Here is a 15,631-nt window from a genome sequence, read left to right on the forward strand (position 1 = left end):
ATGCCCAAGCAACTGAGCTACACTGGCCAGGGCTAAAAGTAATCTTGTTAGCACAGAAACTTTGCTTCTTGGATTGTGTTTTGAAAAAAGAAAGACAAGCTTGACTTGAATCTCTAGCTTTTAAAACTCTTGGTATATACTTTTATCCTATTCTTTATAGATGGCAATAATTTAGAATTGGTGACATTTCAGATGTCTTCAGGCTCATAAAGAATGTGTTCTTGACTTTGAGCATTGTGTTTATGAATGCTATCAACCTCCAGTTCATTTTACTTATGCTTTTCTCTTCCAGGTTTTTCGTTGGAATATACGTTGCACATTTATGGCGATTCTGAGTGTGAGGGCAGACTTCTGCCAGGCTCAGCACAGCGTTTTTGCTGACAAGTGAGCTTGGGGGGTTCTATGTGCCATAATTAATATTGCCTTGAAGACTCTGGACACCGAGACTGGCCTCAGAAATAGTTGGCTTTTTTTTTTTTATTGCAAGCATATTTCTTTTAATGACTCCAGTAAAATTAAGCATCAAGTAAACAAAAGTGGAAAGTAATCTACACTTTTAACTTGTCTCACTAGTGCCTAAATGTAGTAAAGGCTGCTTAAGTTTTGAATGTAGTTGGATGTTTTTGGAGTCCGAAGGTATCCATCTGCAGACATTGAGGCCCAAGTTGAATTTGGATTCAAGTGGATTCTGAATACTTCTGCTTATCTTGAAGAGAGAAGCTACTTAAAGAATAAACACATTGAATAGAGAAAACACTGATTGATAATAGGCATTTTAGTGGTCTTTTTAATGTTTTCTGCTGTGAAACATTTCAAGATTTATTGATTTTTTGTTTTCATTTTCCCCATCACACTCACTCACACACGCACGCTCACACTTTTTATTTGCCATAATGAACCGTCCAGCCCCTGTGGAGATCTCCTATGAGAACATGCGTTTTCTGATTACTCACAACCCTACCAATGCTACCCTCAACAAGTTCACAGAGGTAAGATTATACTATGGTGTACTTTTTGGATTGATATATAGGTAAAATCCCATTAAAATTAACACCATTATAAAGAAATCTCTTATCACAAAGCCATTTATTTCCGTGATTGGCATATGATGGTCATCCTACCAGTCTTTTTTTTTTTTTTTTAAATGGGTTAGATTAATTATAACAGATTTTTAAAAGAACATTTATGGAATTTGGGGGGACCTTAGAAAGTATCTAGTACTACGTTTTTTCTTATCTTTTCTACATTATTAGTTCTCTGATTATACTTTCAATAATAAAAATAATTAACATTTACTGGACACTTTCTACCCAGCATTATAATAAGCAATTTCATACAGTACTATTACTAAATTTGCCTGAAGTCACACAGTACATGGTAGAACTGTTTCTGACACTAAAACCTATGTCTACCTCAAATATTCTAACCACTTTTGTTGAAAAGCTACCCCAGAACTACTTGCAATAGTAGCCATTATATACAAGGGTTCAGAAACTTAGGGGAAGGAAAGGTATTATAGGTAGCATTTTTGTCAGATCCTTCATTTTTTCTATTATTAGTGGAAAGCATGTACTTTACTCAAATATGAGTAAGCTTTTTAATCATTCCCTGGTGGTTCAGTCTCAGTGTGATTTCTATTGATGTATTTTATGGAATAGACTTAGAGAGCTGAATGAACTTTTAGGGATTCTAAGTCCATCCCTCTCATTTTTCAAATGGCAAAACTGAGTTCAGAAAAGGTTTTGACTTGCTTAAGGCCACAAATATTTACCATGAAAAATTCTGCCATAACCTTCCAATGAATGGCTACTATGAAGTTCATTTCAAAGGGATTTTATTTGTGTTTTGAAACTTATTAAAATTACTGACTTAGTTATAATACTTATCAATTTTCCTGAACATGCTTTATAAGAAAGCCTTTTTGTGAAAAATAAAATTCTTTAGCAATTAAAATAACTCTTTAGATAACCAAACATGATATCACTGTTCCTGCTTATTTATACTTAATAAGTCCTAAGCTCCTTAACTTTGTGTGCACAGTGTACAAGTTGATTCTAGGCTTGTGTCCTTAGGTTGATCAGTCACCTTTAAGCCTGGCTGAATTATGTGATACTATTTTCAGCCTGTGGATTCCTTGGCCATAGATTCCAAAAGTGGCAGAAGTCACTGTCCTCCTGCAACTATAAAAAGATGGTGGTCCCTTGAAGATAGGTAGTCACTGTATTAGGCATTATTGTGGGAAAGTTTTTAAAGGAGCAAGACTTCTGGCTATAATTATTTTGTATGTTAGTTGGCTTTGTAATATAATACCACTTTTTAATCTTAATTTCAAAATAACTTTTGTTTCCTTAAATTAAAAAAAACCAGTATTTTCTAAATAAAAATCAGAAGATACAGATAAGCAAAAGACATTTTAAAAATATTTAACTGTTGCCTTAGCTCAGGGGTGGGCAACCTTTTTGTGAGTGCGTGCCAAAACCAGCAAAATCTCTGACTCAAAATTCTTCTGCGTGCCACCCCTAATTTTTTGAGAATATGTTATGCCTACTTGATATCTCTTAAGGTGTACTTATGTGAAGAACCTTGAAGAAGTAATAAAGTTCATTCGAAGGACAAAAACACAGTATATGATGATGAAAAATACGTTTATTTTTTAATGTATACATGTACACTGATAGTTCAACAGAAAACTTTATGACTCCGTTTGATATTATCAGTGGGACTTTTGCTGCTACATCACCGATGACAGAGATTTTACATCAGGTTTATATTTTGTGACCTTCAGAGATATGCACGAGCTACTACTTTCATCCGTCTGGCTACTCCTATTATGAGACTTAACAAAATTCATCACTGAGAACAAAGATTCACAATTGTAAATGGAAGATTATAAGAGAGGGTTTCGCGTGCCAGCAAAAGTTACTGGTGTGCCATGTTTGGCACGTGTACCAGGGGTTGCCCACCCCTGCCCTAGCTGGTTTGGCTTAGTGGATAGAGCATCAGCCTGTGGACTGAAGGGTCCCGGGTTCAATTCTGGTCTGGGGCACATGCCCAGGTTGCAGGCTCGATCCCCAGTACGGGACGTGCAGGAGGCAGCTGATCAATGATTCTCTCGCATCATTGATGTTTCTGTCTCTCCCTCTCACACTCACTCTCCCTTCCTCTCAAATCAATTTTTAAAAATCTATATATATATAAAAGCCTACTATGCAAATTGTCCTGCTGGAGTTCAACCAGTAGTTCAATCGCTCGCTATGACATGTGCTGACCACCAGGGGCCACTGCGGAATGAAGGAAGGCCCCAGCCGGCATCCGGCAGCTGGGGAAGGAAGGCCCTGGCCAGCAGCCAGAAGGCCTCGACCAGCCCTGATCACCAAGCCAGGCCAAGGGACCCTACCCATGCACGAATTTCATGCGTTGGGCCTCCAGTATATCTTACCTAATAATAGACAAACATGTAAATTGACCATCCCTCCGCTATGCTCATCAGCCAATCAGGAGAGTATGCAAATTAGCCCAACAAAGATGGCAGTTAATTTGCATAGGTAGGTGCAAAGCGGCGGAGCGAAGACTGAAGGCTCCGGCTGGAGCAGCGAAGGCCTGGGTCCCGGGTGCTGGAAGAAAACCGGTGCTGGCAGCCAGGAGAAGGGAAGACCTATTGCACGAATCTCTTCGTGCAACAGGCCTCTAGTATATATATAATATGAACACTTTCTTTTAAAAAAACAACAACTTAACTGTTAATACTTGGCTTCTAGATGCTTCTTTCTGTGATCCTACAAATAGATAGGGTCATATTTAAAATAAAACTTCCCCCAACCTCTTCAGTATTATTTTCATAGCTGTCATAGTATGCTGTATGGCTAACCCATACTTTCTTTAACCATTCCCTTGTTCAGACCATTAATGTTGTTTCCAGGTTTTTACCATTCCAAACTGTGCTGAACATGCTTGGCATCTAAATGTGTATATCTTTAATTATTTCATTAGTAAAAATTCTTAGAAGTAGAATTTCTAGGTCAAAGTATATGTGTTCTTTTAAAGTTTTTGTGTTATGCTACTAAATTGCCCTTTATAAAGGTGAGTCTTACTGATACTGATAATTCTACTGAGAGTGCAAGAGTGTCCATTATATATGTTGCCACAATGAGAATGATTTTGGTTTTTATTGAAGAATAATGTCTCATTGTTTCAACTCAAAATAGTAAATTTTTGAAGCTTTGGTCACAGATTCTAAAAGCAAATTACCTTATATTTACTTTTCTTTAAAGGAACTTAAGAAGTATGGAGTGACAACTTTGGTTCGAGTTTGTGATGCTACATACGATAAAGCTCCAGTTGAAAAAGAAGGAATCCATGTTCTAGTGAGTGTGTAGTGTTTTAATTTTTCATTACAAACAAGTTGTACCTTTCAGATATTTTATAAAACTTGGAACTCAGTAGTTTTGCTTTTTGAGCTTATACTAGGATAATACAGTGTTCATAGCAACCTTTAAATTCTTTTTTATTGGCAGTTTTGCTCATTTGTGCTCTTAAAGTCTATACTTGCAGGGTATTTTCAATAAATAAAAAGTAAAATTTAGTGAATACTTATTTTAAGAAAAAGGTAATTTGCATTTTGTTTTTCTAGGAAATTAATGCAATAGTTGGCTTTTGTTTCCAGGCTACCAGTTTGACTCTAACAAAGTCAAAACAAAACAAAATTTCCATCAGACATTCTCCCCCCCCCCCCCATCAGACATTCTTAAGTCACGTGGAAATATTCTATTACTTTGCAAGTACAAATTAGTTACTTAATATTTTGTAGTTAACTTGTACGGGACAAAAAGGGTGGGAGAAGAGGATAAGAAGGGAGAAGGAGAGGGCATCTTGCTCCACAGTTATCAGCCTAGTTTCTGATACTTTTTTAGGTTTCTAAGCTTTTGTGTGATTAGATTTCTTTCATAGTTGAACAAAAAGTGATTGAAGTTAATTTAAATTAAAATATTCCCTAGCCTCAATATATGCTATTTTATTATAAAAAGCAGGAGCCTCATATTAGGCAAAATTTTATACCTTTTCCCCTAAATAGTTATTTAAATTGCAGGAGCATGTAATGAAATGACCTTGCAGTCTTAGGTGTTTTAGAGCTATTTGATTTGATTGTGGGAGGTAGTGAAGTAGGTTGAGAACTGGAGATTTTTTTTAGTAGTTGATGAGGCAGAAAATAAAGAAGATATTGATATCAGGTTATATTTTTACTTTTTATTGAGAGCTAGTTTTGTAGTCTTTATTGCATTGGTCAGTAGTTGGGAAGGCTGTTGATGCAAAGAAAGTAAATGTCCTGTTGGTAAGGCAGTCATCTCCTATCTGATCCATAAAGTGTCCTCACCTTCATTGGGTGAAAATAGAAGAAATAAATAGCCAGACATTATATTTTTAAAGAATACTATGTATTCAGATGTGTTTGAGTAGTATGGCATGGTAGTAATTTGTTTGTATTCTCATTCCTAAATGACTTTAAGTTCTCCTGGCTGGAAATCACTGGGGATAAGTATAAACATGTGTAAAATGTAGCCCTGTGTTTAAGAACACACACACACACACACACACACACACACACACACACACAAGAAATAAGTCAGAGAAAGACAAGTATCACATGATGGCACTCATATCTGGAATCTAAGTAACAAACTGATGATCGGAGGGGATCCAGAGACATGGAAGCATGGAACAGAGTGCGGAATCTCAAGAGGGAAGGTGTGGGATGGTGGGTGGGTGGGAGGTAATCAACCAAAGACCTTGTATGCATAACTCTTGGACACAGACAATAAATAGGGTGCTGAAGGCCACGGGGGGTGGGGGGGTGGATTGGAGGGGGTCAGTTGCGGGGGGGGGGGGACATATGTAATACTTTAAGCAAAAAAGAATTAATATATATATAAAAAAGAACACACAAAAAAACACACAAAACTTTAACTTCTGATGTAGCCCTGTGTTTAAACCCAAATTTTTCTTCTTGAAGCTAGGCTGAATTTTTTTTTTTAATATTTTATTGATTTTTTACAGAGAGGAAGGGAGAGGGATAGAGAGTTAGAAACATCGATGAGAGAGAAACATCGATCAGCTGCCTCCTGCATACCTCCTACTGGGGATGTGCCCACAACCAAGGTACATGCCCTTGACTGGAATCGAACCTGGGACCCTTGAGTCTGCAGGTTGATGCTCTATCCACTGAGCCAAACCGGTTAGGGCTAGGTTAAGTTTTTTCCCCTGTAAGTATAGTGGACCCCCTTATCTGCGGTCTTGCTTTCCATGGTTTCAGTTACTTTGTGGGGTCAACTGTGGTCTTAAAATATTAAATGGAACATTCCAGAAATAAACAATTGATACATTTTAAATTGTGTGCTATTCTGAGTAGTATGATGAAGTATTGCTTCATCCCATCCAAAGTGCAAAAATAGTGATACTGGCAATTCAGATATGCCAAAGAGAAGCTGGAAAATGCTTCCTTTAACTGAAAAGGTGAAAGTTCTCCACTTAATAAGGAAAGAAAAAAGTAGGCTGAAGTTGCTATGATCACAGTAGGAATGAGTCTTCTATCTTTGTGAAAGTGTGAAGAAGGAAAAAGAAATTTATGCTAGTTTTGCTGTGTACCTCAGACTGCAAAAGTTATAGCTGGTGTATGAGTGCTTAGTTAAGATGGAAACAACATTAAATTTGTGGGTGAAAGACATGAACAGAAAATGTTCCAATTGACAGCAAATGTTGCACCAGAAAGCCTTAAGCCTAGTAACAAGTAACACCAACAAATAAGAGATCATTACACAGATTCAGGAATAGGTTTGGACTGAAAATATAAAAATTATTGGAGAGAGAGAGAGACCATATTTGCATAGCCTTTATTACAGTATATTATTCTATTTTATTAATAATTTACTATGCTTAATTTATAATTAAAATTTAACATAGGTTTGTACATTTAGGAAAAAACATAGTATATAGAGGGTCTGTACTATCTGCGGTTTCAGATACCCACTGGGGGTCTACTGTATGTTCTCCATTGGTTAGATGAGAAATTAATTTGTTTTGACAGATGGCAGGTTGAGAAAATGAACTGTGGATTGACTGTAGTCTGTTTGACTCAGTAATGTTGATAAATATCTTTATGATATAGAAATGAAGTAAAGAACTTGAACTAATTTGTAGAAAATGCTGGTAGGTCCAGGATTTATTCCAGACCTTTAAATCTAGGCTTTTGTTTTAAATAGCTATGATTAGAAAAAATTAAAGGGCTAACAACTTAAGCTTGAAAAAACAAGGACATTTAAAATTAATCTTGGAATTTCTTTACTGCTTGTCTGACTAAGTGAAGCATGCTTTGTGTTATTGTTTCTTAACTAGGTGCATTTTAGGGAGTATTATTAGAGGAAGTAACTCTCAACTAAAGTACTTACTGGTTTTATAGCTATTTACAGTTAAACTGTAGTGACATTTATAATGATAACACTGACAGCCCTTTAATTATGGGGTGTAGTTGACAAATCAAACATAATGTACTGTCATGGCTAATGGGCTACATGAAGTGTTTTAGTGGTGCCAATAATGAGTGCAGAATCAATTTAATGCTCTGTCACTTTTCTCTTTTTCGTTCTCTAGTATCTTAAAGTGTTTTTATCCAATTTCATTAGAATAGTCTTAATGTTTAAAAAAAATTTCCAATGTTTTTACATTTCTGTCCTTGAAGCTAGATGGAAAAGAGGATATGTAAAATGTGAGTCCCCTTTCCTCCTTCTTCAAAGCTGATTTGTATTGGTTTCTTAGGACCTCTTGTAAGGTAGCAAAGAAGAGAATCACCTGGCTGTTTTTTAATTAAGACCAACCCATGCATATCTATACTAATAAAAGGGTAATATGCTAATTAGACCGGGTCAACCAGACACCTTCCGGACGTCCGACTTCGTCCTGGACATCCAACTTCCTTCTGGACAAAGCCACAGTGGTAGGGGCTGAGGCAGAGGCGGTTAGGGGCAATCAGGCTGCCAGGGGAGCAAGCAGTTAGGGGTGAGATCAGGCCGGCGTGGGGGAGCAAGCAGTTAGGGAGCAATCAGGCCAGTAGGGGAGAGCAGTTGGGGGCAATCAGGCCGGCAGGCAGAGGCGGTTAGGGGGCGATCAGGCAGGCAGGCAGGCAGGCAAGTGGTTAGAAGCCAGCAGTCCCAGATTGTGAGAGGGATGTCTGGTTGGTAGTTTAGGTCTGATCCCGCTAAACCAGCAGTCGGACATCTCCCGAGGGGTCCCAGATTGGAGAGGGTGCAGGCTGGGCTGAGGGACAACCTAGCCGCCCCCCCCCCCCCCCCGCACAGATTTCGTGCACCAGGTCTCTAGTGATGAATATAAAAAGAAAGGGATACTTGAAAGAAAGGGGTCTCCGTTTGCTTAGGGACCCTAATATGTGGCACTGTGCTCGTTCAATGAGATATGTATAATTTAGGCAAAGCTTTAAAAATATTTGCTACATGGCTTTTAAATATGTATAAATAAGCACAAAGATGATAGTATGCTTCTGCTATGGTATGCTAACTGTTGGAGATTTTTTATCAAAGAGCCTTTCTCTAAAGAAAAGACTTTATATCTTAGAACTGTTTGGGGGATAATCCTCACAAATATTTGTAGAGACCAGTAAGATACCAGTTATTGGTATACTTCTTTGCCAGAGTGGACTTTTAAATCATATCGACAGGTATATCTTCTCTTACTTTGTTTGGGCTTACAGTTTTCTCTATGTCTGTTTACAGATTGCTTCAGACAGAATATTTGAGGAATATTAATTTCTTATCACTATCATAAGAGATTTCCATAAGATAAAATTAGACACTGATTACACTTCATTGAAGAAGGCTAAATTGTTTGACACACTTGAATTTCTATCTTGGATCATTTTTCAGCAGTGACCAGAATCCCGTTATTAAGAATAGATATATATGGTATAGTTAGTTCAAGTAGGCCTGCCCTCTGTATTGTGCAGTTATTCAGTATTAGGAGTTAATCCTAGAGAAAATACCAATTTAAATAAAAGATTTTTTTCTTTCCAGGATTGGCCATTTGATGATGGTGCGCCACCCCCTAATCAGATAGTGGACGATTGGCTAAACCTATTAAAAACCAAATTTCGTGAAGAACCAGGTTGCTGTGTTGCAGTGCATTGTGTTGCGGGATTGGGAAGGTAAGTTTTACCCTTTTGTCTGTGAATTCATTATCAAATATTTCACTTGGGTAGAAATTTTCATTTATTACACTAAATATTTAATTGCCTGAAAGGAAAGGAAATGATAACAAAAGCTGCTTTTTGTGTTTTCATTGGTTGTCTGATGCCATACTAGATTTAGTGGGTGGTGGTTCAGTTGTTCTGAAAATGACTTAATGCAATTGTCTAATCTTTGAGCTAAAAATATACTCTTAATTCAGTTTTTTTTTTTCTTGCTGTACCAAGTAACCAAAGGTTCAGGCTTTTGAAATGTGCAATAACATTAAAAAAATCTGTACATGGTTAATTTTGGATTGAGATGTGTGGGAAGTTAGAAGGTGGAGAGCAGATGGCTGAACTTAAACTCCTGAAAGTAGATGTGGAGTTTAATGGAGAATGAAAAGTAATTTTAATTTTTTTAAGAAACCTTTTCCTTGAGCATTGCATGGAATGGTGTTGCAACACTCATCAACAGAAGGTTAAAGGTCAATTTATGATGTGTACTTTGACTCAGAACATTAGTGCAGCCCTGACCGGTTTGGCTCAGCGGATAGAGCGTCGGCCTGTGGACTCAGGGGTCCGGGGTTCGATTCCGGTCAAGGGCATGTACCTTGGTTGCGGGCACATTCCCAGTGGGGAGTGTGCAGGAGGCAGCTGATCTATGTTCCTCTCTAATCGATGTTTCTAACTCTCTATCCCTCTCCCTTCCTCTCTGTAAAAAATCAATAAAATATATTTAAAAAAACAAACAAAAAAACAACAACATTAGTGCAGGTAGTGGTGACTCAGGTTCTTACCTCTGCTTAGCCCTTTTGTTTGTTGTTTTCCTTTTTTTTTTTTTTTTTTTAATAGTTTAGTAAAGTTTCTAAGTTTCAGTCCTTATCTTGAAGAGCAAAGGTAGTATTATTAATTTGACTTGGGTTAATTTAGGTAGTCCAAAGTCAGTGCCCTATAATTGACTTTTTTAAAAAAACTTAATTTCCTTTGTTACATTTAAAAATACTAGTACATACTTTTATTGAGACTGATTCTAATTATCAATTTTCTAACCCTCTCTCCTAGCTCACGAAAAGGATTTTGTTGAAGTCTAGCATCTTTTTAGTAATTGATAAGGAAATAATATTAAAATTGATTTATAACAAAAGTCAGAGTTTTGGTAACATGTAATCTGGATTTTAAAATTTAATTCTAAAGATGTGTGCATATTTACAATTGAGTTTCTCTCTGCAGGGCACCTGTGCTGGTTGCACTTGCTTTGATTGAATGTGGAATGAAGTATGAAGATGCAGTTCAGTTTATAAGACAGTAAGTATGAAGTTTTATACTCAGAAACACATAAAGCAAGGTCATACAAGAGGAAGGAATTATGGAAAGTATCCATTCCTAGTCTGGAATAACTTGCTGCCTTTGGCTTCAAATGTTTGTTTGAAGATTGATTATCAAAAAGAGCCAATGATAAAGAGACTTGTAAAACTACTAGCTCCCAGATTTAAAGGATATCTAATTTAGGCAGCAAATGTGGACATTGTAGAATATGTCCAGTATATGACTTGACTATCTAGGAATCTTTAAAATGAATAGCTAGGTAGAAGAGTCTCAGTGATCTTGTGTCTCTTTTAATAGATGTCCAGAATATCTTTAAAATGCAATTTCTATGACCAAGAGGCAAACCAGAATCTGTAGAAGAGCAGTTAATCACCTGGGACTCATAAGTGACCTGTTTAGGCATAAAATCAGGATGGTAGTGTCCACACAGAATCTTGGCTTCAGTCTGGAGTGATAGGCCATGATATTTTGCTGTCCAGAATTTTTTGCCATTTATTTTCTTAGCCTTTCCTCTTTTCTTTAAAAAAGAGGAGAAAGAAAAAGACTATTAATGACGGCATGAAATGAATGGTAGCAGCTCTAGGAAGGTAACATATTTCAAGAAATGCCATCTGTGCCTGCTGCTTCATATAAATACTCATGCATCCTAAATACTTGCTACTAATTCTAATCTGAAAAATATGTTAAGCTAATTGGTAAAGAGTATATTAGATGACTTGGGATAAATCATTCTGATGTTTATTAAACGGTTAACAAGAGTAGTGAGAGTCAGCAAAGAAAATTTGTCTATTCCTTTTTCTCAGAAGGCACAGAAAGTTCTGATTTAAACTTAACAAGTGATGTTGTATGGGAAATGTTGATTTTCGGCTTTGTGGTGTTAGAATGGCCTTAGGCCATAAATAATGCATTTCAGTGAATAAGGCAGCTCTTTTTTGTACACGATAAAGTTTGCCATTCTGTATTTTCAGAAAAAGAAGGGGAGCATTCAATTCCAAACAGCTGCTTTACCTGGAGAAATACCGACCTAAGATGCGATTACGCTTCAGAGATACCAATGGGCATTGCTGTGTTCAGTAGAAAGAAATATAAACGAAGGCTGACTTGATTGTGGCATTTAGAGGGAACTCTTGGTACCTGGAAATGTGAATCTGGAATCTTGACTGTGTCATCAAAGTGGTGATGGATTCAGTACTCCTCAACCACTCTCCTAATGATTGGAAAACAAAAAACAAAAGAAATCCCTCTATAACATGAATAAAATGTTTAAGAAAAGAAAAAGAGAAAGAAAAAAGGGATTACTTCAGTGGAGAATGGTTTTGCCCTTAGTGTTGCAGTTTGAATTTCTGCCAGGATTGAATTATTTCAAAATCTCCTGTCTTTTTAAACTTTTTCAAAATAGGTCTCTAAGGAAAACCAGCAGAACATTAGCCTGTGCATAACCTTCTCTTTGGGGAGCACACTCTTCCATTATGCTTGGCACATAGGTCTATCTCCCTGTTGTGGAATTTCTTTCTTTTTTTGTTATTTGGGGTTAAGGGGTGGGGGTACAATTTTCCTCTCTTCTTTCCTTTTCCCCATCCCTCTTTCCCCCCTGATACTAGTTGTAGATGGAATAGGAGAAGCCCTTGTTGCTGTAGATGTGCGTGCAGTCTGGCAGCCTTAAGCCCACCTGGGCACTTTTAGAAAAAAACAAAAAACATTAAAAAAAAAAAAAAAAGCAGTGGCATATATATATTATATGATCCAGGTGGTTTTTAGTTTTTACTGATGATGGAGTGTTCATGTTAGTTTCTTTCCTTGAAAACTCTATACAACATTAGGCAAAGTAGCCAAGAGCCTTTTTTTGTTTGGGTTTTTGTTTTGGTAAGTTAGTGGGGGACCTGGCATTTTAAGAGGAGTCTCTTTTTTCAAAGAACTTAGCTGAGAGTCGAATTCTTCTCTTTCCCAACTAATGAAGCTAAGTGGGTATTCCAGAAACATTTGATTTCTGAAGGGGAGTACTCCAGTTCATCGCTAAAGATGTGTGCAGAGAGTTAGCACACTCTCTACACCTTGTAGAACTGTGGGCTGTTTGTAGCATTACTCTGCTTTTCTGTCTAATGATGTCAGAGAATGCTGGTAGTTAAAATTTTTTATTTTAGGACTTACTTGGACTCTGAATTTTCAGGAACAGGTAATGGAATAGCAGCAAAGACACAATATTTTGGACTTGAGAAAATGCCTGTTATGGGTATTTTCCAAACTGCCCCCTATATGTACAGCTCAGTTTAACCACTGATTGCCTTGTTATTTTCTTACTAGGTTCTTTATGAGATAAAACCAACAATGCCTAGTGAGGATGTGTCCACAGGCCTAACAGGGTAGGAGAGAGAAGTAAAGCAGCCCAACCAGTAGCAAAAGGACTGTGTTGCTAGTGAAATTGGTGTTGTCATTTTTGCTGATTCTTTGTGGGGTTCAATGTGCTGATCTAGAAAACCATTGTTCTGCTCTTTTGTGGAAAGCAGTTGTGACCAGGCTGTATTGACAAAGCAAGTTGAAGGACACCATCAGAGCCTCTTGCACTGTTCATTTAAATATTATACACTTCTTAGTGCTCTGCTTCTAAGAATTTGAATAAAGGTTTAGGGTCATCTTGTCCTGTTGGAATTTGCTATGCAGAACCATAAACTTCCCATTTTGTTAGGATCAGCTAGGCCAGTAGGAATGGACCGGGGATGTTGTCACTGGTGATACCTCAGATGTTGGCTGGCTCTGTGAACTGCCTATCTCCTATGCCGGAGTTGTTTGAGCTCTTTAACTAAATGAAAATCTGTGGATGCTCTCTTCCGCCACCCCAGAAAACAAAACTAAATAATGCTTTTTGGAATTGTTTCTAGGACTTTAAAGTGGAAAATGATGGTATTATCCAAAATTCTTTATTTCAGAACATGACAATAGATTCCTTTAATATAGGCTCAAGATCAAAACAGAATATTCTCTAAGTTCAGATAGACTGTTGACTCCAAGGGTTTTGATCAATATCATACCAAACCTTTTTCCTTTGACATGCTCTGATTTTTGTTGTTTGGGGGGAGGGGGAGACAGGGAGAGACAGAAAAATAGGTGTGTGTGTGTGTGTGTGTGTGTGTGTACGTATGTACGTATGTGTGTGTGTGCGCGCGTGTGCGCGCACGTGAACGCGTGCAGTGTCCACCAGTATCAGTGCCTGCCTGAGTTAGGAAAATTACATTCCTGGTTCTGTATGAGGAGAAGAGTGTGTAAAGCAACATGAAACATTAGCCCTCATTTTGTTTTAAATTGCAGACTAATGTTAATTGTTCTCAGAACTGGATTTTCTTCCTCAAAATTAAGGTTTTTTTTAATCTTTTGGACTTAATGAAGTATTGCTAGCTGAAGCCAGTTTGACATGGTGAGAGAGATGTCAGACTGATGAAAGGTGTGCAGCCTGATTTAAAACTAAACCCTGAACCCTTTTAAAGAACAATAAACATATTTTACATGCTCTTTGTTTGTGCATTTGTTCTCCACTCCAGGTTGAGTTTCATTTGCTCCCCTAGAAAACTTGGTATTCTTAAGGTCTGCTTTAGGTCCTGCTAATTACTGCAAGCAGGTAAAATAATTAGAGGTTGGGAACTTCAAAGATTCATGCCACCCAGGTGTTCAGTAAGGGCAAACTTACTGGGATACATCTGCTACATTTTCTGGTTCAGTTCTTGGGCACAACACTAGGAATTCAGCATCTTGTCTCATTGCAAAGGACTTTGTTTATACCATAGGTTTTAATGAAGCATTGCAACTTTTTACTTGAACTCTTAAAGAACTGAGGGAGGAGAAAATCGATATAATCATAGGATTGGAGGTAGGCAATTTCCCTTACACCATTGGTAAGCATTTCATCCATCCATTTAGATAACGAACTTACATGTTCAAGTACCAAGAATGAAAATAAAAGACATTCCTCTTTGGAGTACCTGTCTAGAAGAGGAGTTAGCTATGTAGACATAAACAGAGCGAGTGATTACAGTACTGTGTGACTTATAATTCATTGACCCATTCACCTGTTCTTAATTTTCCAGTTCATGTCCATTATCCAGCTTAGATTCAGTGTCCCATGGTTAGTTACAGTCACCTTTGGCTACACAGATTGCCCCATCTCTTGTTTCATTGTATGGACTTGCCTGGCTCAACTCCCTTTTTGGTTTAATATGCCACCTCTGCACTTATGCTCTTGTGCAACTGAACTTGCTGGCTAAAGTCATGACCTTTGTTTTTTAATTTTTATTTTATTGATTTCAGAGAGGAAGGGAAAGGGGGAGAGAGAAAAACATCAATGATGAGAATCTGATTGGCTGCCTTCTGCATGCCCACTACTGGGGATCAAGCCCACAACCCAGGCATATGCCCTTGACAGGAATTGAACCTGGGACTCTTCAGTCCACAGGCTGATGCTCTATCCATTTAGCCAAACAGGCCAGGGCATGACCTCTGTGTTTAAAGTAGACCTTTGTACCATCTGTCAGTCCTACATTTCCGTCTCATATTTTCATGCTCCTTGAAAGCTTACTTTTTCCCAATTTGTCTCAGCTTATGACATTTTTAAAAAACAGAATAGAAATAAGAAAATGTCCATAGGCTCCTACCATCACATCTACTCGCCCATCTATATCTGCTTGTATGCTCTGCCGCTCCTCCAGTTGTAGGGCAGGCTCTTCTACTTGTACTAGATTCCAACCCCCTTTTTACTCAGTGGGCCCAGATTTAGCTCTTCTTCCTTCTGTCCTGTTCATTTCCCTCTACTAGGTCAGTCCCATCAGCCTATAGACATGCTATTTATTCCAGGTTTCACCCACATCAGTCCTTTCAGATACCATCCCCTTTCTCTTGTCTTTATAGCAAAACTCAGTTATCCACTCTACTTTTCTCTTCTGAACCCACTTTGAATGAGGATTTGACTCCACTGAAACTGCCTATGTGAAGGTCACCAGAACCTCCATGATACTTAATTCAACGGTCAGTTCTCAATCCTTATTTTGTTTTTGACATATCAGCATATGACAGTTGATCAGTCATTTGTTCATT

The 15,631-nt window shown here is 37.7% G+C and overlaps 1 protein-coding gene across 6 annotated transcripts in view; it reads left to right on the forward strand.

Moving 5' to 3' along the window:
* The window catches only part of PTP4A2 (protein tyrosine phosphatase 4A2), a 32,548-nt gene extending 18,492 nt beyond the window's left edge, over window positions 1–14,056 (forward strand). For all 6 annotated transcript variants that reach the window (XM_081086341.1, XM_081086343.1, XM_081086345.1 and 3 more), the window contains 5 exons: window positions 293–989; window positions 4,272–4,364; window positions 9,075–9,205; window positions 10,457–10,531; window positions 11,521–14,056. In XM_081086341.1, the coding sequence (XP_080942467.1) occupies window positions 894–989; window positions 4,272–4,364; window positions 9,075–9,205; window positions 10,457–10,531; window positions 11,521–11,629 (504 nt within the window). In that variant the 5' untranslated portion in view covers window positions 293–893 and the 3' untranslated portion in view covers window positions 11,630–14,056. The remainder of the gene's footprint in view (window positions 1–292; window positions 990–4,271; window positions 4,365–9,074; window positions 9,206–10,456; window positions 10,532–11,520) is intronic.
* Window positions 14,057–15,631: the final 1,575 nt, after the last annotated feature.

This window comes from Myotis nattereri (genome assembly GCF_964212035.1).
Source record: "Myotis nattereri genome assembly, chromosome: 3".
NCBI lineage: Eukaryota > Metazoa > Chordata > Mammalia > Chiroptera > Vespertilionidae > Myotis > Myotis nattereri.